The sequence below is a fragment of the Euprymna scolopes genome, chromosome 16, assembly GCF_053919585.1.
Source record: "Euprymna scolopes isolate OS-2025 chromosome 16, ASM5391958v1, whole genome shotgun sequence".
NCBI lineage: Eukaryota > Metazoa > Mollusca > Cephalopoda > Sepiida > Sepiolidae > Euprymna > Euprymna scolopes.
In genome coordinates, this window is record NC_136497.1 from 55,664,429 (window position 1) to 55,691,368 (window position 26,940).

Here is a 26,940-nt window from a genome sequence, read left to right on the forward strand (position 1 = left end):
ACCGTTGTTCAGATTTAATCTTTCTCTAAGATTATCAGATCTAAGGCTGTCTTTAAGACTCGCATTACACATCCATTGTATCATTCTAATATTATTTTTCTTCATGCCACGCATGTACTCAACCATCACTGGTCAGCTTTCACTTCTATAAAATATCATAGCCCTGTTAGTATATTAATAAAGAGAAAAGATACATAATCTATAATATAAATCTCATCTGTCTGTTTAAATGTATGTATGTATGTATGTATGTATGTATGTATGTATGTATGTATGTATTTATGTATGTCTCGCAAAAACTTTCGGCAGAAGCGGTATCATTTTTAAGTTCGATGGCTCGGACGACAAATATCGCCAAATTGGCCAAAAATATTAATTCTTTCACCCTAAACTCGGCCGTTTTGTACAAGGAGGGGTCGATTTTTTTCGCCGACATTTTAGCAAGTCATTGTCACCGTTGGATTGATTTCGGTTAATTTCAACGTTATGTCATGAAGACATCGGCTAAGACGTCAGATTTCTTTCATGTTCTTTTCCGCCTTCACGCATGAGTTCAAGCCTGCCTGCCTACTACCACTTTTTTTTTTTTTTTTTTTTGCTCAACACACACCTCCAAACACGTAGGTAACGCCGGGCATCCAGGCTAGTTAAAAAAATAAACGACGTATCGCAAGTTGGAATTGAAAGAAATTTCACTATATCCATTTTTCCAACTCTAAACTAGTCCGGTTTGTGATGCCTGTTTAGATTATGATTTTAATTTACAGATTTTTTTTTTTTTTTTTACATGAAAGTCCCCACTCATCAAAGCCCGGAAGCCACTCAGGGATAAGGGTTATTGCGTGTACAGTAATCGATGGGATAATATCGTAGTAATCGTTAGTAATGGAGATTTGATAAAGTGTCTTACTTAAGGGGGCGGTTTATCAAAAATTTGTTTATGTTGGACTTGAAGACATCCAAGTTGTAATCAGGTGTGAAACAGGCAAACAGAAGAGAGTTCCATAGGCGTGTACTTCTAAGAAAGAAACTTTGTTCATGGAATCTACGTTTTCATTTAGGCACATATAAAGAATGGCGAAAATTATTGACAGTGGTTTCAGCTAGACGGGCGTTTTTCGTGAAAGATTGACGAGGGCAGACCAGAGATTAGAGTTCAGACGAGCACTTGCCATGGAAATAACAATATTTTCATTGTTATCTACACATCTCCCTGTGATGTCTGGATATGACACAAGGTTAAGCTTAGTGAGATGTGTCTATTTCTGAACGATATTATGGCGTTCAGAGCTGTTAATAATTACCAATAAAAAATTACCCGTTCAAACTTATTGGTATTCCATGGCGAGATCATCTTACAGAAGATGTGATAAATCCATCTCCTCATCTTTTGAATGAGGAAACTGGCTAAGAGAATGGCCTTCTCGCACAGAACAGATACTACACACTGATCCTGGCCTTCAACCCAGATCAAAATGTTACGGCCATAGTTACCGCTTGCATGTATCAAAGAAACTTTCCTGCCACCACGAATGAACAAAAATGTTGTCTCTTTAAATCAAAATATTGTTGGCATGTAATCAGTTTTTATTATTATTATTATCATCATCATCATCATCATCATCATCATTATTATTATTAAATTGACAGTTTTGTTTTTAAAGCTAACACCCTTTAATATGTCGTATTTTTTTTATTTTTTTTTTTTTTTGTAAAAGAGAAAAATAATCACAAATAGATGACAGCAAGTATGAAAAATTGTTTGAAAATTCTTGAAGTCTGTATTGAGTGACAACAATGATTTTTATTTAAAACATGAAAAAAAAAAAAAAAAAAAAGAAAACGAAAAAGAACGTTCATGATTTTTAGTAAAAAAAGAATTAAACAAAAAAATTATGAACTAAAAGTCAATATTCCTTCTTTTTTAACGGTGGTAAGGGAAGATGATTGCAGAAACTTAAATTGAGGTAGTGAAAGAGAGGAGAGATCGAGAGAAAAAAATCAGAGGGAGAAAGTTTTAAAGAGAAAAAGAGATTATTTTGTACTAATGAGTCGAGTCACCGCTTATCAAGGATAAGTAAGAGAGAGAGAGAGAGAGAGAGAGAGAGAGAGAGAGAGAGAGAGAGAAAACACACAAGAGAAAGATACACGAAACCGAGAGGGTGAGAGATTAAAAAAACAAAAAAAACAACAAAAAAAAAAAAACGAAAGAGAAAGAAAGATAGAAAAAAAAACGAAAGAGGAGGAGAGGAAAAAGACAAGAGAGGGAAAGACAGAGAGAGAGAGAGAGAGACATGGGGGAGGGGGAGAAAATAAGAAAGAGAGGAAGAATAGTTTAAAAACAGTTTGTAAGAGAAAACAAAAACAGATGGAAAGAGAGAAAGAATAAAAGCGAATAATGTTAAAAAGAGAGAAAATATATGTGTGTAAAAAAAAAAAAAAAAAAAAAAAGAGGACAAGAGAGGGTAAAAGTATAGAATCACTGAATGGAGGCCTTAAAACAGAAGAGACTTAAAACGAAGAAAAGTTGTTTCCCCTAAAATTATTTTCAATCCCAAACAAAATTAATCAAATAAAAAAATTAATAAATAAAATAAAAAAAAAAAAAAAAAATATATAAATTAAAAAAAAAAAAAAATCAAGATTACCCTCCCCTCCTCCTCTTCTCACACTACGAAAAAAAATATCGCACCCAAAATATATTATTTTCTTCCATACTATTAACTATAACATGTCATATAACAAGTCAGTAAAAAACGTGGAGACGATCATTAATCAAGATAAAAAAAAAAGATGGTTAACTTTAAATACGTAGAAAAGAAAAACATTGCCTAATATGCAAGGCTTGTTCCTATTTACTTGCTTCCCCACGAGGGAAGAGTAAGACACAAGGTCGGTTTTTAATGTGGGGAAAATCCAGCTCCTCAAAAAGGGACACTCTGGATAGGAACAAAAATTAAAATTGTCTCCGTCTAGAATGATTTCTCCTCAACTGAGCGAGGACAGAAAAATTAAAGTCTAGTAACAGAACAGATACTACACTTTCTTGTTGGTGTGGCTCTGAGGCAGGGGTTACCAATTTGTAAGTACTGACCGTGGAGTCACTAACTTGTAAGGGTGTGAGTTGGTGTTCATCAATTTATCATCGGGATCCATCAATTTTTAGGACCGAGGTTGCAGGTGCAAGAAATCTCTTGAGGTCGAAAGTAGTAGGGTATCCGCGGGACCGTTAAAAATAAATTTAACGAGATCGCCGATTAATAGAAAGATATCACCAGATCACATATTCACATACATAAAAATAAAAATATAGAAATAACTCCGGAAAATAACGACACTTGAAAAAGAACTGTAAAATCACTGCATTAATATGAAGTAAACAACATTTATTTACATGTTAAGAATATTAGTTCAAATCGTTCCAAATGGTGTTTTCTTGTAATGATTGTTCATCATGAAGGACTAGCTTAATGAGGATTTCGTGAAAATAGCACGGAGTTTAAAATTACTGATTTTTATGAACAGAATGTCACACATGGCTTGAAATTAATGTGATTATTTTCCGAGAGAAAAACAGTCATTGAAGCATGTAAGCGAAACGCGTGCATGTGTGTTCATCACATAAAGAGTAGTTTGAAATTAAATTGTTTAAGAATTAAATTCTCGTTCGATGTAATTTTCCATGATGAGAATTAAGGTTCATGTGCATGGTGTGCAAATTCAAGACGGGGAATTTTAACGCCTTCCAGTAGCGGAGTTAACCCGACATCCAGTCTTGGGGAAGACAAGAGAAAAACCAGAATAAGTCGATTTGATTTTTGTGGCAAATCTTTATATAGCGATGTTCTCAAACGTTCCAGCCTGTTTGTTGTATCTCTACACGTGGAAAAGTAACATAGTTCCTTTGTTCCATGTGTGTGAGTGGTCAAATTGCAACGTTGTGTGCTTACGCGTTCTGATACTTATGAGCGTTGTAAATGGTGATTGCTAAGGAAATGTTCCTGCCAAAGATTTATAGCGGTCGTTACATGCTTATAAAAAATCGATATTCCAACCTCATATTGAGTGTTGATTTCAGATATAGGATATCCATTTCCATCCCTCATGTCTATGTTTTTAGTAGATATACAGGCATGAATATATCGAATATAAATTAAGTATGTAAATACATAATATGTATTTTTTAAAGAAATTAGTTGTCTTTTAGTTTTATTTTTTGTTCTAATCATTTTTTTTTTGTAATATGTTTTATGTAATGTTTTCCTACAAAATATTTCTGAATTAGTTAATACGTTATGCATTTCTTTTCGTATCTGTTTTGAAATACGTTTTTTGCGAGGTACGTGCAAAAATGAATGGCTGATCCCTAAAATGTTAAAAAAAAAAAAAAACATTTTGACCCCTCCTTTCATTTAAAAGTTCACTAAAATTCAATTAAATTTTCAGTATTTATTAAGTGATGACTAGGGAATCTAATGCACTCATTATCACAACTTAGTGAAAATGTATCATTCTGTGTGAAAAAAAATGTATCATTCCGTGTGAACAAAAAATCTATCATTCCGTGTGAACAAAAAATCTATCATTCCGTGTGAACAAAAAAATGTATCATTCCGTGTGAACAAAAAAAATGTATCATTCTGTGTGAACAAAAAATGTATCATTCCGTGTGAACAAAAAATCTATCATTCCGTGTGAACAAAAAATCTATCATTCCGTGTGAACAAAAAAATGTATCATTCCGTGTGAACAAAAAAAATGTATCATTCTGTGTGAACAAAAAATGTATCATTCCGTGTGAACAAAAAATCTATCATTCCGTGTGAACAAAAAATCTATCATTCCGTGTGAACAAAAAAATGTATCATTCCGTGTGAACAAAAAAAATGTATCATTCTGTGTGAACAAAAAATGTATCATTCCGTGTGAACAAAAAATCTATCATTCCGTGTGAACAAAAAATCTATCATTCCGTGTGAACAAAAAAATGTATCATTCCGTGTGAACAAAAAAAATGTATCATTCTGTGTGAACAAAAAATGTATTATTCTGTGTGAACAAAAAACAAAATCTTGGCTACAGTCACATAAGACTGAAGTTTCTCAGTATAAAGCAGTTTGTTTCTGTCATACACGTATGACAGTGTAGTAGCTGAAATAACTTTTGGAAATAACTATATACTACTGGTGGACTCTTTCAAATATCGTGTGCAGGGCCACTCAAACCTAAAGAAACAATGGATCGAGAGTGGTGGCGAATGAACATTGAACATGATTGATATGGTGGAACTTCTAACTCTTGGAAGAAAAGGAGGGAAAAAAGACAAGTAAGTCAATGAAAAATGGTTAATTAAACTGAATTAAGTTTTCAGGTCGGATATAAACAATTGATATTTGAAAAAAAAAATTAAATGCAAAGAATGTGTATGATGTAATTTGTGATGCAAAACAGACAAAAAAGGGGGAGGAAGAATTATAACAAGAGAGCACAAAAGAATTAGAAAAACAAGTTTATGCTAAAGAAATCGGATGGTAGTGTGTAAGAGTCTCTCAAATAAGACACAAATGAATCATTAGTATAATTTTGTTGAGTGTGATTCGCTGCAATAATCGCTTTCTGTAAATATCGAGACCAGAACTGTGAAAGAGGAAAATAGACAATGTGGATCTCAAATTTCAAGCTGTCAAAAAAAAAAAAAAAAAAAGATAGACAGAGAGACAAGATGTAATAACAGAGTACAGAGGAATTAGAGAAACGTTTACACTAGCCAGATAACAAGGCATCGGATGGTAGTGTGTAGCAGTCTCTTAAATAAGGCATGAATGTATTGTCAGCATAATTTTGTTGAGTGTAACTGACGTTATTGAACACTTGTTTAAATACCTAAACCTATAACTGTGGAAGACCAAGAGACAATATGAATCTCAAAATTCAGCCTGCAGCCAAGTTAGTCTGTGCAGAAATACTCAGCAAACTTTCACAAGAAACACTCGTCTAGCTGTAAACACTATCAATAATTCCCCCACTCTTTATCTGTGCCTAAACCTAAACGTAGATTCCATGAACAAAGCTTTTTTCTTAGAACTGCACGCCTGTGGAATTGTCTTCCGTTTTCCTGCTTTCCGGCTGACTACAATATGGTTGTCTTCAAGTCTAACGTAAATAAGTTCTTGATGAGCCGTTCCATATAAGTTATCAAATTTACCAAATTTTCATTACTAATGATTACTATATTGTCCAATTTCTACTGTACACTCTTTAACCCTTATCCTTGAGTGGCCTCTTGGCCTTGATAATGTGGTGATGCCTATGTAAAAAAAAAAAAAGTGCACATGCTTTAATTCTGTATGTCGTTTCCAAGTTTCTCCATTTTGCTTATTAAACCAAATTCCAAAGAAACATATTCCTTAGAGAGTTTTACTACTTCCACACTTAAAAACGAATTTAATGGAAGCCACATAACATTTACAAAAGTAATATTGAAATGTTAGGGTTTTTTTTTTCAATTATTCTGGTATAATTCTTTCAATATCAAAAAATATTTGTCTTGTAAGAATTTATTAAGAATGTATCTTCGCAAATAATAATAATGACTGGTGTTTACTCCCAGGGAAATTCATCATAAGTTATATTTCAATGTCAACAAAAGATGAAAATATATCGCTACTAGCAGAGGAACCCGACATTGCCCAGGAGTGAATGAGGATCAATGAATGTTTCATCCTACCATATTTTATTGTCACTTAGATTGGTGAAATCGCTTATTTTTCAATCCTCCCAGCAGTTATTTAGTCCACATTGCACTGTAGAGAACCTACTGTTGATTTTATACACATATTTTTTATCTGATGGCTTGAATTAAAGTTTAAAATGCAAATATTAAGTATCATGGTTAAATTGTGCTTTAAATAGAAACATTCATTTCGAACACCCTCCCCTCGTCTATCAAAGAGTCTACTGCTGATTTTTTATGCCGTACCTTTCTGCTTGTGTGATAATAAAACTTCTCAAATGTACTTGTGATGTTAGGCTGCATAAGGCATCAACTTTAGTTAAAATCGCCTGTCCCTTTTTTCGTCCGATATTTTCAATTATTGATACTTATTGAAGTCATTTTGATACAAAACCTATCTGAAAACACTGCTAGTTTGTGTAAAATTTCAAAACATTCGGCCCAGGCGTTTAGGAGTCCATAGGGAACAAACTCATACACACAGACACACACGAAGTTCCTTTAATATAATAGTAGAGAAGATATAAAGTTAGATATGATTCATTCCTAAAATGGTTCTGGATATGACCTTAAACTATATCCGATGGTGAGGGCCCCAGTTTGCAGGCCTTAGGGAGTGTGGAGCCACCCTTTAATTGCCATTGCTCCCAGGTCCACTCTGACCCGGAGTGGTAGCACCTGTTAGGGTCCCAACTATGGGTTAAATAGAATACGACTTAAAAAACAAATATACTATATTAAAAAATCGTTCTTCAAAATCACTGGATTCGGCATTAAATAACCTGAAAAGGGTTGATATGCCGTAAAACAAAACAACCAACCAACCATTCCTAAACTAATTAACCAATCATTAAGAATTTTGAAACATAGCTTCTCAATGTAAATGTGTGCAAAGACAGCGGCTTTATTCAGTTTAGTTTTATGCAAATGGGCAAAATAGAGTAAGAGCTCTTCATGAAAATTCAGATACCTCTGATTTTTTTTTTCTGAAATTCTAACAATAGGTATAAGAAATCAGTTAATAAATATTCGCCAAATTTCAATGTCTTTAAACCATTTAAAAAGGTATTTAGAGGGCATAATATGGCACAATCTCTAATTTAAAAATTCACATATTTCAGAGTTATATCAAATTTTATCCATAGACATTAACACATTTGTTGCCAACTACGAGTATTCTCGTACCTTGGCATTTGCTTAGCCTTGCCGGCGAAATTTTCTTTTTTTTCTATTAGTTAATGCCAGCTCGGCACGTACGGCAACTGTCTTTAACTTGAACTGACATCTCAAAATAACACCTATTGAATAATATGTTTACGAGTTATCTCGTATTTGGCCTCTGCCATGTATTATGTCTTTTTTTTTTTTTTTTTTTTCCTAGAGGATACGCGTATATAAGTTGAATGAAGATTCACTATAAATAAAAAAACTGATTTGAGTTATTTTTATTACAAAAATATACAAACTGATAAAAACTGACAATTTCTTTAGTAAAAGTGGCTTGTGACAATTCTTTTTAAAGAAATAATACAAATTTAATATATATTCCATACTAGCCTAGGTGCCCGGTGTTTCTCAGGTGTTTGGAGGTGTGTGTTAAGCATAAAAAAAAAAAGTTGTAGCAGGCAGGCAGGCAGGCTCGAACCTGTACCGCAAAGGAGGAAAAAAAACGTGTAGAAAGAAAAAACGTGACGTATTTGCTGCTGCATCCATCGCCAAACCGGAAGTGATGTAGGTTTAAATTAAGGCTAGACAATCAAAAAGAGGGGATGACTTTTGAAAATATCGGCAAAAAAAAGCTACTCCTCCTTGTAGAAAAGTGGCCAGTTAAGGATGAATGAATTCATATTTTTAGCCAATTTTTCAATATTTGTTGTCCGAAGGGTCGAGCTTCAAAACGATACCGATCTTGTGAAAATCTGTCGCCTCTGACGGAAGTTTGTGCGATACATACATACATACATACATACATACATACATACATTTAAACAGACAGGTGAGATTTACATTATATATTATATTCACATGCATTATTTGTTGACTTTATTTTTTGAAAATTGCAGAAAAATAGCTTCGTAATGACAATAAATTTAATAGAGCTATAGCTGGCAGCGAATGTGATTACAAAACATATAAGCAAGATTCCTTGAATTTCAATTTCTTCTTAAGACTCTTTAATTTTAGACATTTTCTAAAATCAAAATCATGTAATAGATTTCGATCAAAATTAGAATAAGTTATGTTTAGTAGAATTATATTGTTTATTTAAATCTTCATAAGGGGATACAAGAGTGGTGCAAAACTGTTCAGCTTTTTACCGAATTAATTTTACCCATTTTGAAAGCGATATACTTTTAGTTTAAATACGTACACAAATGAAACAGAATTAAATTTAGTTAGTGCCAAACATAAGCGAAAAAAAAAAACAGATTTGGCAAAATAAATGGAAGAAATCAAAACAATGAAACAAATTTTTTTTGTAGAATTTATGTGAGCTTTTTTTTAAATTGTAATTACAAGTGTAATTCTTTTTTTCGTACGTCGGTATGCAATTAGATGGCGCATTGCCAACTTTTCTTTTCTTTTTCTAAAGAATAAAAATGCAGGATATTTTTTTACTGATATCATTATAGTTTTATCTTGTGAAGATGTATAAATTTTCATATTAAAAATAATAAAGAAAATGTTCTACTTTAAAAAAAAAAATGAATTTTCAAATGGCTTATATTGTTTGGAACCCAAGATTAGTTTACTCGTATGACGTATAGATTTTATTTAATGCAAAAGTTATTAAATGTTTTCAGCACAATGACAGATACATGATCTGCTATGTGAAATCTAACCAAACCCGTAACAATAGGTCAGAGAATTTGATGAAGGCACTATGCTTGCCCAGCATGGAGCTTTTTTTTTTTTATTTTTTTATTTACATAGGCATAACCACTTATCAAGGCCCAGAGACCACTCGAGGATAAGGGTGTACAATAGTCAATTGGGTAATATAGCAATCGTTAGTAATGGAAATTCGGTAAATTTGTTAACTTATATGGAACGGCTCATCAAGAACTTGTTTACATTGGACTTGAAGGCAACCATATTGCAGTCAGTTGGAAAGCAGGAAAACAGAAGACAATTCCACAGGCGTGCAATTCTAAGAAAGAAGCTTTGTTCATGGAATCTACATTTAGGTTTAGGCACAGATAAAGAGTGGGGGGAATTATTGATAGTGTTTTCAGCTAGACGAGTGTTTCTTGTAAAAGTTTGGTGAGGGAGGACCATAGATTGAAGCTCAGTCGAGCACTTGCCATGAAAATAATGATAAAGTAGAAACAAACTCACAACATCTCTTCTGTGAGATAGAGCTTATCCTAAAGATGATTCGATTACACTGCTATGGTCATGTGAAACAATCATCCTTCATCTATAAACCGTTGCAGAAGCATGTGTGTCTTAAATCGCAGAAAGGTTGGCCAGCCATGGAAAACTTGGAAGAAAGTGATTAGATAATACAACACAGAATGGAATTTAGAAGCAGCTGAATCATGAGAACCGGAGAGTAAACTTGCGTAATATCAGAAAACGTCTGACTCCTAAACAAGGGAAAAGTGACGTTAAATGAATACAAAAACATTAGTAAAAAAAAAAATAAAAAAATAAAAAGCTTATAAACTGTGATGCAATAATTTTCTGTGTGTAATGAAGAGTCTTGCTTAATGGCATATAAACCTTTATGATCAGTAGAATCAGTCTTAGGTAATTAGAGGCCTTGGGCGGAGTGAATTTGGTGGTTCCAAATGAAATTGAAAAATAAAAAATACTGAAAAAATAAAATTACGCAATTTATTAAAAACTTCCTGTATTTATATCTAAATCAACAAATAACTGAAATTTATACAAACATAGTCATGCAGATGTCATAAACCTTCAACAAAACTCAACTTTTTGTGCTTTGATGCCAGCAAAATCTATATATATAAAAGGCTAAATGTGTGTTAGCGTGTTTGTGCATTTTTTCTGTATGTCTGCTTTTTTTTTCTCCGGGGGGGGGGGGTACTATGTCTTAGAACTTTTTATATACTCCTTAGATTATAATATCTATGATTTACGAAATGACGTCGTAAATATCTTTTATTTCAGTGACTTTTATCTTACAAAAAATTTCATGCTGTGAATTCGTTTTCTCTACTACTACTGCTATGGCATGATATTTGACCTAGAAAACCATATGTTGATATTCAATCACCTGTGTTTTTAAACGTTTATTTTCGTCTGTTCTCGAGTCCCTGCCTTCGTCGCGTCATACTAAGTGTGGCGGAATTGGCATAACCAAAATGGGGGGAAATAAAGAGCTTACCTTGGATACATCTGTTGTTGTGTTGCGGGCTGATTGGAAGAGAGTTCCAAGATGGCATCCATGGGTTTTTATTAGCGTCAACCCCATGCAACTCTCACACAATCGCGTGTGCTCTTGCGCGATTATGCAAATATATAATTCCCGGATGCTATAAAGGAAGGATACTGGGAAGCAGTCAGGCAGTGTTCTGCAGATTGTGCGTGGGTGGTTCTGGCGGTTGGATTGTTCTTTGTGACGAACCATGAATCTGCGAGAAGCGAGTTTTCTTCTGCCTTTTTTTCTGTCTCCTTTCTTTACGGTCATTACAGCCAAGAAATCCCTCTTTTCTAGAGGTGGGTGGTGCAGAGCGAAACTGACTATTTCCGATCTTTGTTCCTGATTTTTGCCTGCTACATTTTGTTACACTAAGTCATCAGACTATTAACCTCCAGGCTTCGGGTTCAAGCCTACCTCCCTCGCAAAACTTTTTTTTGCTGTGTTTTTTTCTTTTGTTTTTTTAAGATTTAAACAGGGTTATTACAACACCTGGGCAATAAATTGGGAATAATCCGGACACTGGACGATATTTCATTTGATAGATATCATTGTCAGACTGTTCAGGCGTTCTTGTGTCAGTTTTCTCAAATAGTTTTTTATGAATCCCCCCCTCCCCGATTCAACAGTAATTAGAATTGTCAATGCTGTACGATGGGCTATAGCTATACTCTTCTTTTTTTTTTTTTTTTTCTAATTTTCTTATCACTTTGTTTTTGCTGGGGATGGGGCATTCTATCAGATGCCAAACATTCTCCCATTAGTTTAGTTACTCTAACAGAGAAATCTTTTTTAAGATTCTAACCATCTTTAAGTGCTATTATTTGTATTTCTCTTGCACTTAATTCACCGGGTATATTCGCCAGATAGTCATTGAAATTCTTTTTCATTAGCCCGGTTGCTCCTATAATGACTGGTATGATTGATACCTTCTTAAGATTCCAGTTTCTTTTCATGTCGTACATAAGTCCTTGGTATTTTGTTATTTTCTCCCTCTCTGTTCTGTTAAGGCCAGCATCATTAGGGACGCTTACTTCAACTAGGGTTGCCATATTCTCTCCAACTTGTCCCATATCACTATGTCAGGCTTAATAGCCCCATTTTCTAGGTATGTAGCTGTAGGAATTTCATAGTCATAGTGGATGGTGTATGACTTATTTCCAACTGTTCTTTCTGGTAAACATGTTCCCAAGACTTGCTACTACTTATTTACACACTCCATTGTGTCACATTGTATAATAGCCGTCCCCCAACAGGACTTTGCAACTGGATGTCAGGTGGCTCACATTCTCTACTCTAAGTATGCAAGTAAATATGCATTGATATCACATGCCTATATTAATACGTCTATATTTTGTTTTATGCATAATTAGCATTATGTATATAAATGTTTTTTCTTATGATTCCTGTGCGAGGCCCCCACCAATCAGAGGCCATAGGCGACTGCTTAGTTTACCTACGCCTAATGCCGACTCTGGTAGAATATGTACTATTTAAAGGAATATGTCTGCTAGTTTATATAAAACTAAAACTCTGATAGTGATTTAGTATTTCTAATGCAGTAAAAACTGAATATGTACACAATACTACTGTTTTACATAATAGAAACAAAATAAAATGAATTTGATAAACTCGTGCTTTATCTTACTAAATTTAATTGCTTGGGTGTTTTGTTTTATGGCATATCAACCCTTTCAGGTATTTAATGTTGAATACAGTTTATTAAACTCCCAGATGGGACCATGACAGACATTGCTACAATTCTGGATCAGAGTAGACCGGGAAGTAATGGAAACTACGGGTGACTCTACATTCTCTAAAGCTCCCAAATTAAGGTGCTTATTCTCTGATGCACCTGAGATTTTTGGAGTCTTGAATATTTGAAGGGTTGTAGCAAGAAGCAATTAGGAATTTAATATCAGTTTTATGTTAAGTAGATAATAAATTTGGCACAAAATTGAAAATGTTTTGTTTTGCTGTTCTAAACAGATATAAAAATAATCCAATGGTTCTATTTATAATTGAAATCTAATTTATAAAACTCACTACGTTTGTCTGTTTGTCTCCATTTTTATCAAAGTGCATTTCCTCTGAGAGGCAAGACCACAAAGTAGTGCAAGGCAGATCAAATAATTGCATTTTTTGTGGACCGTTCTTTTATGGATTTTTAGTCGGTAAAAATTGCTGCCAAGGAGTCAAAATTGAAAATAAATATGAATTTGGCAGAGGTAAGTCGATTTAAAGTGCACATACACATGCATAAATATATGTCTATATGCTAAAGTCGGTTAATTTTTTAAATATTTCTTATCTGTCTGATGATGGCTCAAACGGTAATGACTAAGGCTGGAGCACTGAAGGTATTGTTTCAATTTTAGTTGATGGCACCCAAGTCGTATTTTTTTTTTTTTACTTTTGAAATCTCTACTATATATTGGGTACAATATGATAATCAATAAAGAATTTGTTTTATAATAATGAATATAACATCTGTATAAATTAAAATATCATATTTAAGTATATTTTATGATCGGGCAACACCAGGCGCCCTGCTAGTAAATGATAGTTTAGTTCAACAACAGCTTAAAATAAACACCCACACAGAAACTCTGAAATGAAAACAATTAGAGAAACAATAAAATTGTTATTCGTGGTGGGAGAGATTTTTTTTTTTTGTTTTTTTCTTTTTTAGTTGTCTCGGTGGGAATAAAAATAATATTTTTACCCATCCTCTCTTTTCAGGGTTGCAAAGTCAAAATCGGAGATTTTTGAAGAAGTCGAACTTGTAAGAATGTTAGAAGTCGGGCTTTGATGTTTTAATCTCAGAAGATCGAACAATCTGAATATTGGAAAACTTTAAAATAAGGAATCAGAGTCAGTCAAATATTTTACAACTTTATAAGTTGGAGTTAGACCTTTGACCTCTCAACTTCACAATCCCACTCTTTATGAGTTTTTTTTTTCTTTTTGATGGCTTAAGTTTGTTTTTGTGTTTTTTTTATATAAATTTTATTATTATAAAAACTTCACGGATTTTATGCAAATTGATATATTGATTATGACAATGACTCGGAATATTTGTGTTGGGTTACTTCAAGAGATTTTTTTGATGATTAAACTTTTTGCTAAAGATTTTAAGATCCCTAAAATAATTTTTATTTTTTGCTTGCATGACAAAGATAAAAAAAATTAAAAACAAAGGTGATAAATATTTATTAAGTTTACATTCTTTTTTTTTTATTGAAGCATTTTTTTAACTATAAAATTAAACCATAACGTGAATTTACAAATTTTGATAAGAAAAAAAAAAATTTACAAATTTTGATATACAAAAAATTTAAAAAAAAATTTTTTTTTAAATCAAGTAAATAAATTGGTACTCGTACAGTTTAATCAAGGCATTAAAAATGAAAATATTGAAAAAATAGTTATATTGTACATACCTATTATGGAATGAAGCTCTCCGAAAAAAAAAAAATTCACTTAATTTGATCAAGTAGTTTTGTTTTTTTAATAGGAAAATCAAATTTTAAGGAGATCAATTGTATCCCGCCATTTTGCCTATTTCGCGCACGAGAAGGGAGGTGCCTTTAAACGAAAAAGTGATTAACAAAAGACAAAATGAAAAAGGGATTAAAAAAAAAAGGACAGAGAAACTCTGTAAAATAATTGAAAAATAATTTTAAATATTTATCTAGGTATTTTTTCTGCCCACGTTTCAAAATAATCCCATCGAATTTTGACAAACTTTAAGCAGAATACAATTGATCTCATTAAAATTTGATTTTCCTCTGTAAAAAAAAAACTACTTGATCAAATTAAGTGAAATTTGGGGGGGGGGGATAAACTTCATTCCATAACGGGTACGTATAATATAACTTTTTTACAATATTTTCATTTTTTTTAATGTCTTGATAAAACTGTACACGTACCATCAAATTAAATAACAGAAAAAAATAAACTTTATTCTAATACCTGAAGATTGATATTAACTTTGACAACGGATAAAGAGAAAGTAGTGGATTCATATTTCTAAGACTACAGCGTAAACAACAATGGTGATTTCACACATTTCAGACAGTAGCTACCTCACCACCAGGATGGATATTGGTGAGGGGTGGGGGATAGTCGTTTGCATGGATAAATAAGATGCATGCAGAGAAAGGAAATAATGAATAAGAATCAACAAAATAAACAACAATATGATTTCACAACTTTCAGCCAAAAGCCGCTTCATCACCACAGAGAGTATTAGGGGGAAAAGGTCACTCGCATGGGTTAATAAGATGTATGCAAGAAAAGAACAAAGGGAACAAAGGTTGAATCAGCTTAGCATCCTATTAGACTGTTTTAAACATTATACATTTTTCTGCTTTAGCACTGACCATAATTCACTAACATTCTAAAATCGAGTATGGTTTTGGTGTCGAGCCAATTAACACTTGGTCAATCAATTGCCTGGTTTCGGTATCTTCTATTGTAGATATTTGATCTTTTAAATTTCTGCCTCCTTAACTTCTTCGCATATTCGTTCTGTCCTTTTTCTTTTCAGAATTTTTTAGATGAGGATCGGTTATCCATATTATTTGGATTCTTCAAAGTGTAGTATCTGTTCTTCAGATGCTGCACTTCCATTTTCTTGTTCTCTTTCGGTGGAGGATCAGTCCTTCACGACCGAGACAATTTTTTTATTTTTTGTACCTTTTCTTCACGTTAAAAAACGACCCTGGTGTCTAACTCTGCCCCGTGGGGAGGCATAGTAAATAGGTACTACTGTTCTCATATTGAATGCCATTTTCACAACGTTTCAATCGATGTAACCTCCGACCTTCTTCAGGTGTATCTTGTTGAACTTGGGAATGTTTCTGTCGAACATGGGAATTTCAACGAAATTTCGAACGGAACCCTTTATTTATTTCATAGACGTAGCATGCTATTGTTCCATCGACCATGACTGGATAAGTGATACTCCTGATGGTTGAAGGTTCAATTCTCAGTGTGGGCGACCAAAAAATACAATTACGAATTACTTAAAACCACTATCCAATCATGGCTGACAAAACAAGAGCATACTACCCCGTAAAGTAAATAAAGAGTTCTGTCCCAAATTCTTGAGTTTAACAAGATACACCTGAAGAAGGTCTGAGATTACATCGACCGAAACGTTGTGAAAATGACACTCAAGATGAGAGCAGTAGTCTAATACGAATTTACTTTTCCTATATATTTTAAAAGAGTAAATTATCTCTCTTACTCTTGATTGGTTCTAAAATCAAGGTCCAGTATTTAGATTGAAATATCAATGTAATAATAGGGAATATGCGAATTTTAATGTTTTTTCTTGTTGCTATAAACAATTTTGAGGATATGGTGATTTATAATCATATGGGTTTAAGGTAATGTATTTGGATGGAATAAGTGTAAAAAATAGACCAGTTTTGTCTTTTGTATATAGTGACTAGCAAAAATATGTTCTCTCTGATCGCAGACTTTTACTAAACTGGTCGATCCACTCCTAATATAAAGGGAATTTCTATAATCATATAATATGAAGGGCATTTCAAAAGTAATGCCTTCTACTTTTTATTCCGCTCGAACGGAACTAAAGGGATTGCAAATTGAATTCCTGCCAAAAGTGCACAGTAAATGGTGGTGACTAAGTAAATTTTGTAGCACAAAAGGTTGCTCGTTTTTATGGTACTACTCCTGTCTTCAAAACTCTTCAACTATTTGAGTTAAAAAAAAAAGTAATAGGAGGCTTTACTTTTATCAGAGGAACAATCCTCTTATGATAAAACACACTCTGGAAGCCATTGTTCATCACTGGCGAAAGTGCATTGAGAATGATGGTGACTATGTAGAAAAAATAAATTCGGTTGTTTGTTTTAAGGTTACCACTTCCATCTTTGTAGCTCTTCAACTTTTGGGTTGAAAAATAGGAGGCTTTACGTTTGGAACTATCTTCGTATTTATATAAATTATTTGTTTAAAAACTACACATTGACGCACTCTATATATTTATAGATAAATGTTTTAAAACACAGATGGGCAGGGCACATAGCTAAACAACATAACAGATGGTCCATCAGAACAAGGGAATGGACACCTCGTAAACATAAGAGACCAAAGGGAATACCAAGAACGAGATGAAGGGACAACGTGATATAGCACATGGGTCCCACAGGACAGTGAATAGCTCAGGACAGAGTTAGATGGCTAAAGTCCGGAGGGGGATTCCTAATTGAGTGATAAAACCCTTGTTGATGTTGATGTTTTAAAACATGGTGTAAATCATAAATCTGTGACGTCACATCAAAGCTATGATTATTTCATTAAGATAATGTTTTAAGATCTATTTTTAAGAGAATCAAAATAATTCAGTTCACAGAACATCAGACTGAAGATCTCAAAATTTCAGTTTTGATTTCTGGTCATGGCGTTCGCTTTATTTGTTCGGAATTTAGTATTTAGTATTAATGCAAAATTTGGACTGACGGACTGACAGACACATACAAGAAAGAAAGTGCTCCTTATATTATGAATGGATTGTGTAATATGAGATTACATCATAAGTGTTAAACAATATACAGGAGTGAATCAAAAGCTTAGCAGTATTTCTGCATGTGCTACTTTGTGTATATAATGTGACTGAAACAGTTCAAACCTAATCTACTATGGTTGGTAATAATGTGATAGTTGCATAATCATATCAGTACACTGATTCTCACCTGTCTGTTTAAATGTATGTAACTATGTATGTCTGCCTAAAACTTTCAACAGAGGCGACGGATTTTCACAAGGTCAGTATCATTTTGAAGCTCGACCTTTCGAACGACAAATATCAAAAAATTGGCTGAAAACATTAATTCGTTCATAATCAACTTGGCAGTTTTCTACAAGGAGGGCCGTTTTTTTTTGGGGGGGGGTGCAAATCATCATATCGGTTGGAATGATTTTACTTAATTTCAACATTCCGAACTTCCGGTCGCGTCATGGAGTAGCGGTAAGACGTCAGAATTTTTTTTCACTTTCTCTTTCACCTTCGCGTTATGAGTTTGAGCCTGCCTGCCTACTACCACTTTTTTTTTTTTTTTTCTCAACACACCCCTCCAAAAACCTGAGCAACACCGGGCACCCAGGCTAGTAAGATTATAAAAGTTAATGATGATGTTCAGTACCAGATGGGTGACCATTTCGGAATACCAGACGTTATATATGGGAGGACGATGACATTTCCTTTCAAAAGCTAACGTTGTTAAAAATTTCACCCGAGATACACATGCTCCTTCTAAGAAAGCCAGCTTAACTCATCCAGGGATGCAAGCCACATGGATCACAAAGTAGTTGGAGCACTGACCCATTGTGCAATACTTCACTAAGCATGTGATTTGAAACCATCCAGATAAACATGTAATCTAGTCTAATTTGGGAATGTATGCTTTATGGGTTTAAACTGGCCATAACCCTGGAAGCGGCTAAAAAAATTGTTGTTTGAAAGATTACAGTGCAGTTTACCACAGTATAGTAACCAGATGGGTCAAGAAATTTGGCTTGGGTTGCAAAAACCAAAGGTCAGATTGCCTCTGAGACCTTGGATTCCTTTGAGGTTGTACTGCCAACTTACAAAAGTCAATCTAGTAAGTAGAATTCAGTTTTTTACACTCCAATGATATCCGTTAACTTCACGATCTCAGCCATGTAAAATTTTCAAGGGAAAACAATGGAAGCAATCTTGAATCTGTCAGCCCTTGCCTAAGGGAGCTATAGGGCAAAACTCTCCTTAAAACTTCAAATATATCCCATTTATATATTTAAATACCTATAAATTTGGGAGGGGGGGGGCAAATAGAAGTGGTCCTAAATTTTTATGTGTCTCCCTCCTAAGGAAACTATGGTGAAGAAGCCCCTTAAAACTCAAATATGTTAATTCCTGGTGGAAACAATGGGAATGCCTTGAAGGGGATAAGTCTATAAATTTACAGAAATTAACATAAAAATAATAAAAACGTTATTAATGTTATTGACAGAACGTTATAGAATTCCTTAATCAATCCTTAGCAATGTTAGATTTTCCTGAGAGTTATTAATAATCAGAAGAAGAACTTTTGTTATGGTTTTGTTTATCAGCCAGTTATCGTTAGGTTGGCACAGTGCTGTGCGATATGAAAAGACGATGCTAATTAGATTTCATCCATATTTCCTTATGGTGTAGTGGTTACAGTAAAAGTAGTTGTGACTGGGAGAGAGTATGTCCGTGGACTCCTTTGACATCAGTAATCAAAACAGAAGCAGGTAAGTGAACTAAATACAAAATTCAATAAAACGGTTCCTGGTATGTATCTTTTATTTATGAATCTATACAGGTCAATTAATAGGGGGATATTACAAATATATATATATATATATATTATATTTTATTATCATTAAAAACAAAATAATGAAAAAATATTTAGGCATTGTCATGTATGAGGCACGATTATAAAGGAGGTAATTCAACTCATACCATTCAAGGTGAATGTTTACCATAGATAAGTTAACCATGTCTCTATCACCAAAACAATAACAAATGCAGAAAATAATAATAATAATGATAATAATTATATATATATATATATATATATATATATATATATATATATATATATATATATATATATATATATGAATGGCAAAATTTTAAAATAATGAAGAAATGGACCATATTCAGATGTTAAATCGACTAAAATATGAATAAATAAAAAGGGGGAAATAGAAAAAAAAATGGGAAAATTATATATCATTATGTGTGTGTCTGTGTGTGTGATAATAGTTTATCTCATATTAATTATATTGTGGCAATGTTTAAACACTAAAAACCTTTCAATGGTGATCCCCCTCCTCCAAAAAAATGCGTCCCCTACATAACCTTTTGAGTCCTATATCCTTTATTAATTCATCAATTACTCTTATTTTACTGAAAATAGTAGAAGCAACTAGATCTCAATGGTATCTCCATCAAAGAATATACTACATTGAATATTATTACAACACAGGTTTGTTCAATAAAGTGCAGAACACTTTCATGCATCAGTTCAAATATGAAAAAGCCGCCTTCCAGAAGAGCACACAGGATTGGGTGGTCCACTCCGATCACTATGGATAATGAAGAACCTCACTGCAGCCAACGGCATTGTCTAAGCCATTTGAGACATTCCAAGAAGTGTACAATCAAACTGATCAATAGCATGTGAGAAACTGTAGCTATCGATTATTGTAAACTTTTGGTTACAACAAGATAGAGCAAGCTCTTACACTTCAAACCTGTTTCCAGGATTGAGTGATAGAGATCTTTCAAAGCAGTGCGATCAGTTTCAAAACTCATTTTAAGTGGGTACCTCACAGCCCAGATTTAAGACCCACATAGTTCTTTCTCTGGAACTACCTCAAAGATAAATTTATTCAAGGAAACCTAGTACCATTTTAGAACTGAAAGAAGCTATTAGAAAGTGGATCAGGGTCAGTTCATAAAGATTTCATAGATAAATTTGTGCTGCGCTTCAAGAAATAAAAAGAGCTAAACAAAGGTCATCTCAAACACTGACAAAGAAAATGAGTCCAAAGACTCTTCAATTTTTGGGTAGGAGCAAAATGTATTATATGCACTGATACTACACTGTATCTTTTTTGTCCTCGGTCAGTGAAGAAGAAATCCATTTAGACCAGTAATTTTTATTTTTGTTCCAATAGAGAATGCCTTTTTTTTTTCAGAAGTTGGATTTTCCCCACATTAAAAACCGAACTTGTATCTAACTCTGCCCTCGTGTGTAGGCAAGTAAATAAGACTCAAGTTTTAATATAAAGTTTTAAACACAATAAATCAATTATCACCAAAGTTTCATTTCATTCCAGCAGGAAATTAAGAAACATAACCCATCAAAATTTGGAGCCCTGTTTTTTCTTTGTATTTATTGGTATGGAGGGGCGGGGAGGGGGGGTAAATCAGCCTGCAATAGTAAATCGTTGAAGAATATGCGCAAAATGTTATATCTATATATCTCTGTCAATTTTCATTCTACAGACTCGAGATTTCACATATTATTGAGATTTGGGAAAATCTTTTTAATCGGTTTTCGGCCAGAAATTTGGCTGTCAAGGGGTAAAAGTTCAATGATTTGACCTTTGAAAACTCTACCAAACTCCTCCGCCAATTTTGAGTCTAAACACTGGAAATTTTAGATGTAGGTTCTTTGGACATGGATCAAACTTTTTAACTTGATTTAAGCCCAAAACAATAAATGTTAAGGCGTCAAAATTGGGGCCAAAGTAAAAAATTGACCTCTGCGGTCTCTGCCAAACTACTCAGCCAAATCTTTGTCTAAACATTTAAAATTTTACATAAACTGTATTCAGACATAGGTCAAGCTTTTTAATCGTTTTTTGGCTGAAAATTTGGCTGCCACAGGGTAAAAGTTCAAAACATTTGACCTTTGCGGACTCTAGCAAACTATTCAACCAATTTTGGTCTAAACATTCGAAATTTTACATAAAGGGTATTCAGACATGCAGCATGCTTTTTAATTAGTTTTTGGGCAAAATTTGGCTCCAAGAGGTGAAAATTGAAAGAATTGATCTTTGCAGACTCTACCAAACTCCTCCACCAATTTTGAGTCTAAACATTTGAAATTTTAGATGTAGGTTACCTGGACAGGAGTCAAACTTTTTAATATATACATATACATATGCACATAAAGTTATGAACAGTATATAGGGCCCGAGCAAAGCTGGGCTGAACTGCTAGTAAAAACATAAAGAGAAATAACAACCGAAATCTGACACATATATGGAATCAGAAAATGTTTTTGGAGCCAAGTATTAGGGGAAAAAATCAGAAAAACATTTTTTTTTTATTTAAGAAAAAAAAAAATACTGAACTTAAAAAAGCTAAACATCATATTAAAACATCTTACAATATCAAAACTGCATTTTTAAGGATTTTCTTTTTAGCTGATAAATAGATTACTAGAAAAGAAAAAATGGGGTTAACAAAGTACGACAAAAATGCAGGGAAATTAAAAAAAAAAAAAAACTACAAAGAGGGTTACTTTCGGACACCAGGAGGACAAGGAGACATTATAGCAACGAATCCAGACAAAAAAAAAGTCACAGGAAAAAAAGTCACAGAAATAGTCACAGGAAAAAAAAAAAAAGGAAACAGAACAATGTTAGCACTGTTTCTACTTTTTCTAATCTAATATAAAATTAACTGCTGAATACTTGCTTTTTTAAATGTTAATATTACGGTTTAATAAAAACACTAAGCGACTTTATTACCAGTCATTATAAATTGTGATCTTTTTCATCTATGAAATTAAGATATTTTGTGACTTTAATTCCTTTGACTTTTTTTTTTTTAATTACCGAACATAATGTGTTACCTTGCCACAAAGTGAGTTGGCTTCAGCCAGCTGCAAAGAGAAATATCACCAAAGTATTAAAAGAAGCCAATAATTAATTTAAAGAGAGAGAGAGAGAGAGAGAAACAAACAAACCATATGATAAATTGGAAACTATATTCTTTGTCTTAGAAAAACTGTTTCCCTCTTCTGTGTTATGTGTACGAAGGTAGAAATTACTTTCGACTGTACATTTTGAATGCTAAAAAATAAAACGTGACACCATTTGCATAACAATTACTTCAAACATGTGGAATTAAACAGCACTGTAAACAGAGCATATGAATGAAAAATGAAAAATATGCTAATATTTATGTTAGGCATGAGACGTAATTGTTTATTTGATAGTAAAAATAGATTAGGAAATAGTAAAATGTGTTTTGTTTTTGCCAGACGTTTATTTAGAAATGTGTTCATAAAAACCAACATTCCCACCAAGATTATTTTTTTAAAACAAAACTGTGGCTGAATATATTATTACATTAGCAATAACACGGTGCAGCAACAACAAATAAAAATTAGCTTGTTATATGCAAAAAAAAAAAAAAAAAAAAATACAACACCAAAAACTTTAAATTGAAAACACAAAATATAACATAAAAAAGATAGCCTCAAAAAAAAAAAAAAACTAAATTAGAAATTAACAAAAACTGAATTTAAAAGTAAAATTTTATTAATATTTGGTATACATATTGTTTAATTTGAAATTGAGATTAGATAGGTAGCTATCACTCACTCTATTTCCCATACCATACTCACCTTGCCTCATCTCGTTTCAGGCTCTGATGTAAAGGACATCTGTTTTCACGTCGTCCAGCAACCAACAGAAGATGAGGACTTTCATTTATGTCCTTTACATCAGAGCCTTATTTAGTAGATAAATTATATTTTTAAAACGTCCATATTTTGCAAGTGAGAATTTAATTTGTAAATTAAAAGGGAGAAATTAAAAAGGGCAGTGGTATGAGAAAAGCGGACCTGCTGATATATTTTTTTAATGGGCAAGGCAAATTAAGTGGGAATGCGCCTAGTATGGCTGTGTATAAGAAGGGCCCACAATTTACAGTCGGCAAAACGCAAGAATTCCTTCAATCATGGGGAGTTCGCCACCGGTTGACGTCAGTTGCCAACCCCCATGCTAATTGTAGAGCAGAAGTTGCGGTTAAAACCGCAAAACGCATGATAATGGACAACACCTCACCTGGTGGCTCGATCAACGTTGACAAATTTCAAAGAGCCATGCTGGTATACAGGAACTCCATTGACCCTGACACTAGATCTTCTTCAGCACTTGTGGTTTTTGGGAGGCACATCAGAGACCCCATCCCCATGGGACGATATTGCCCCCATCCGGTATGGAAGGAGACCCTCACCCACAGAGAACAGGCTCTTGCCAAGAGACATTCTACAGAACATGAGAAGTTGGCGATGCACACGAGAGCCCTCACGCCTCTCAAAGTAGGAGACAACGTCCACATCCAGAACCTGATCGGCAACCACTCCAAACGTTGAGAGCGAACTGGAGTGGTTGTAGAGGTCAGACAATTCCACCAGTACGTCATTAAAGTCCATGGGTCCGGGCGCCTAACCATAAGAAATCGACAACACCTTAGGAAGTTCATCCCCTATGGAAACCGAAGCAACAGAAAACCTGTTGAGACCGCCATACCGCTGAGGAGAGACCTGTTGGATCTCCAGGGAGGACGGCAAACGTCACCACAGAGCTCGGAAGTAACAGCACCTACCCGGCTTGACTTGCCAAGAGTGCCTTTGCCAGCACCCTCGTCTTTGCCACCAGTCGGCATCGTAGACCCCCCAGAGGTGCCCGCACGTGATGCTTCCACAGAGGAAGAAACTGTGCCTACTTCGCCCGTGGCTGAATGCCCACCGAGCACATCCACGAATGACACAACCCAGCACGAAGTACCTCAGCCGCCTGCGCTTGTGAAGAAGCTGCCCAGAGCACTGGCCCAACTAAATCCTCACAATCAGCCTGGTAGAGCTGAGATGATGCCGCTCTGCAGACTGCGGAATCGGCCTCATAAAGAATAACGGCAATTACCACTTGTACAGTGTAAATAGATCAAAGGAATCTTATGTTAATTTGTTGTTATGATAAGGAAGAGTGATTGAAGCAGCACAAGTTCCAAGACTGCCGTCAGAAACTCCCTGTGGGAGGAGGAGATAGATAGATCGTTGAAGTTGATAGATAGATCGTTGAGGATAGATAGATCGTTGAAGTCTTAGCCTTCATATAAAAATTAACATTTTCGGTTTTCATAGAAAACTGTCAAAAGAGGAAATTTCGACAAAAAAAAAAAAAAAAAAAAAAAAAAAAAACGAGAACGCATCTCCAGTTAAGTGGAAATCCAGTTTTTTTTTTTCTTCTTTTGGATGAAAAAAAAAAAAAATGAATTCTGCTAAAACTCCCTAATATGTATGCATACAATGCTATATATATAATATAAAGCTGTGCATGTGTGTGTCTGGTCACGAATAGGTTCCTATATGGTTGACTATTTTAAAAAACTGATTACATATAATGATAGAAGATGTATCGAGACACAGGAATGGGTATGTTTGATCTGGCAGAACGGTGGTTCATTAAAATTGTGGGGTCTGCGTACGCGCCTGGTCCACAAAGTATGGAAATAAAAAATTTAAAAATTAAAAAAAAACGTTTATAAGTGTTTTTGATATAGATGTACATAAGAATACGTTGATAAGTATGTTTTAACTTAAATAGGGATGGTATAATAAAATTGTGGGGTCTGCGTTCGCGCCTGGCCTCCATAGAATGGAAATAGGCACAAACTTTAATAAAGACTTTTCATATCTATCTGTGTAAGTATACTTTGATAATTATGTTTCAGTTTGAAGAAATATGGTATAATAAAAATTATGGGGTGTTAGTTCGCACCTGACCTCCATAGAATGGAAATATGTCACAAAGTTTAACAAGGTTTTTTAATATAGATCCACAGAATATTGTGATAAGTGTTTCAGTGTGAACAGGTATGGTATAATAAATTATGGGTTTTATCTATTTTATTTTTACTTTCATCATATTTTGCTTTGGTTTTGATACCCCCAAATTCAACCCAAATTTAGAACCCTTCCTTTTCATAACCTATCATACTTTCATAAATCAGAGTCCATTTTCTGTAGGCTGTTTTTGAACTCAGTCAACGACGGGTACTTTTGCTAGTATATATATAAACCAATTAAGTAAACTTTATATGTAAATTAGTGCCTTCATTGCAATAAAAATATTAACAGCGCCACCTATGGTGATGACAATCACACAATTGATAAAGAAAACATAACTCTCAGTGGAAATCGTGGACCGTTCATCTTCAAGATAGTTTAATTTTCCAATATCTATAAAAATTGTTTCCCTTCGTCATCGTTATTTGCTTTCGTCTGTAAACACCACTGAGAACACAATGTCTTTTTTGGAGTAATACAATTGCTTTGCCACAAGTAGACGGACGCCTCAGCCCTAGACAATTTATTTTATGGTAGGATTGCTCAATAGAAGAAAAACTGATAGGAAATAAACAAAGAATTTTTTCTTATTTAAAAGCCTGAGATGGGAAAACAAGTCAAGACGATATATAAAAAAATAATTACTTTTTCGTTTATGATTTCTTTTTTTCTATCGCCTTTGTCGATTTGTTTGTCCTATTGGAATATTAAAAATTGACAAATAGCCAACAATGAAATCGACTTATCTGAAAGAATGGAAAAAAATCGATAGAGTTTCATAAGAAACTAGCAGGGCTACTCACCATTGCCCGGGGATCCTAATTTCTGTAAAGTACATGAATTACAGAAAAAGAAAAAAGTAAAACTAAACACTCCATGTAATGATGAACGTATATTATTGAGATGCGGATTGATAATTATTTTTTGTATTACTTGGACTATTATTCTCATCTTGGTTGCTTTTTTTCACAACGTTTCGGCCGGTGTAACCTCCAACCATCTTCAGTGGAAGATTTTGTTTTAAACAAAATCAAATAAAAACTGATAATTAAAGGAATCATTTTTGGCATCAGAAAATAGGCACAATTTTTTTTCGATTCTGATACAAATTCTGATACCCGCAAAAGTTCTGATTTTTCCAATTCCTGATGCCAATTCTGATTAATCGTCCCAACACTGGTTTTTAAGAAATATAGCCTCCCATTTGAAAACTTAAATATATTAGATTTACATTAAATTTTCTGCCATAGTCTTTAAACACCAATTAAGCAATATTCTCGAACTTCCAATTTCTTAAAATTCCTTAAGATTAAACCTTAAATTGTAGGCATTTTCTATAATTAAAAAAAAAATGATGTAATGGATTTTGATCAAAATTGGAATAAGGATTCTAGATATAA

At 33.7% G+C, this 26,940-nt stretch overlaps 1 protein-coding gene across 5 annotated transcripts in view; it reads right to left on the bottom strand.

The window, feature by feature from the left end:
• Positions 1 to 26,940, bottom strand: part of LOC145295970 (uncharacterized) — a 295,111-nt gene that overhangs the window by 28,523 nt on the left and 239,648 nt on the right. For 2 of the 5 annotated variants that reach the window (XM_080141896.1, XM_080141897.1), the window contains exon 2: positions 22,535 to 22,564. The exons of 2 other annotated variants lie outside the window; for them this stretch is intronic. In XM_080141896.1, coding sequence (XP_079998022.1) covers positions 22,535 to 22,564 — 30 coding nt within the window. Of the gene's footprint in view, positions 1 to 22,534; positions 22,565 to 22,648; positions 22,668 to 26,940 lie in introns of those variants that run through there. One more of the 5 variants, XM_080141899.1, reaches the window with a different exon arrangement.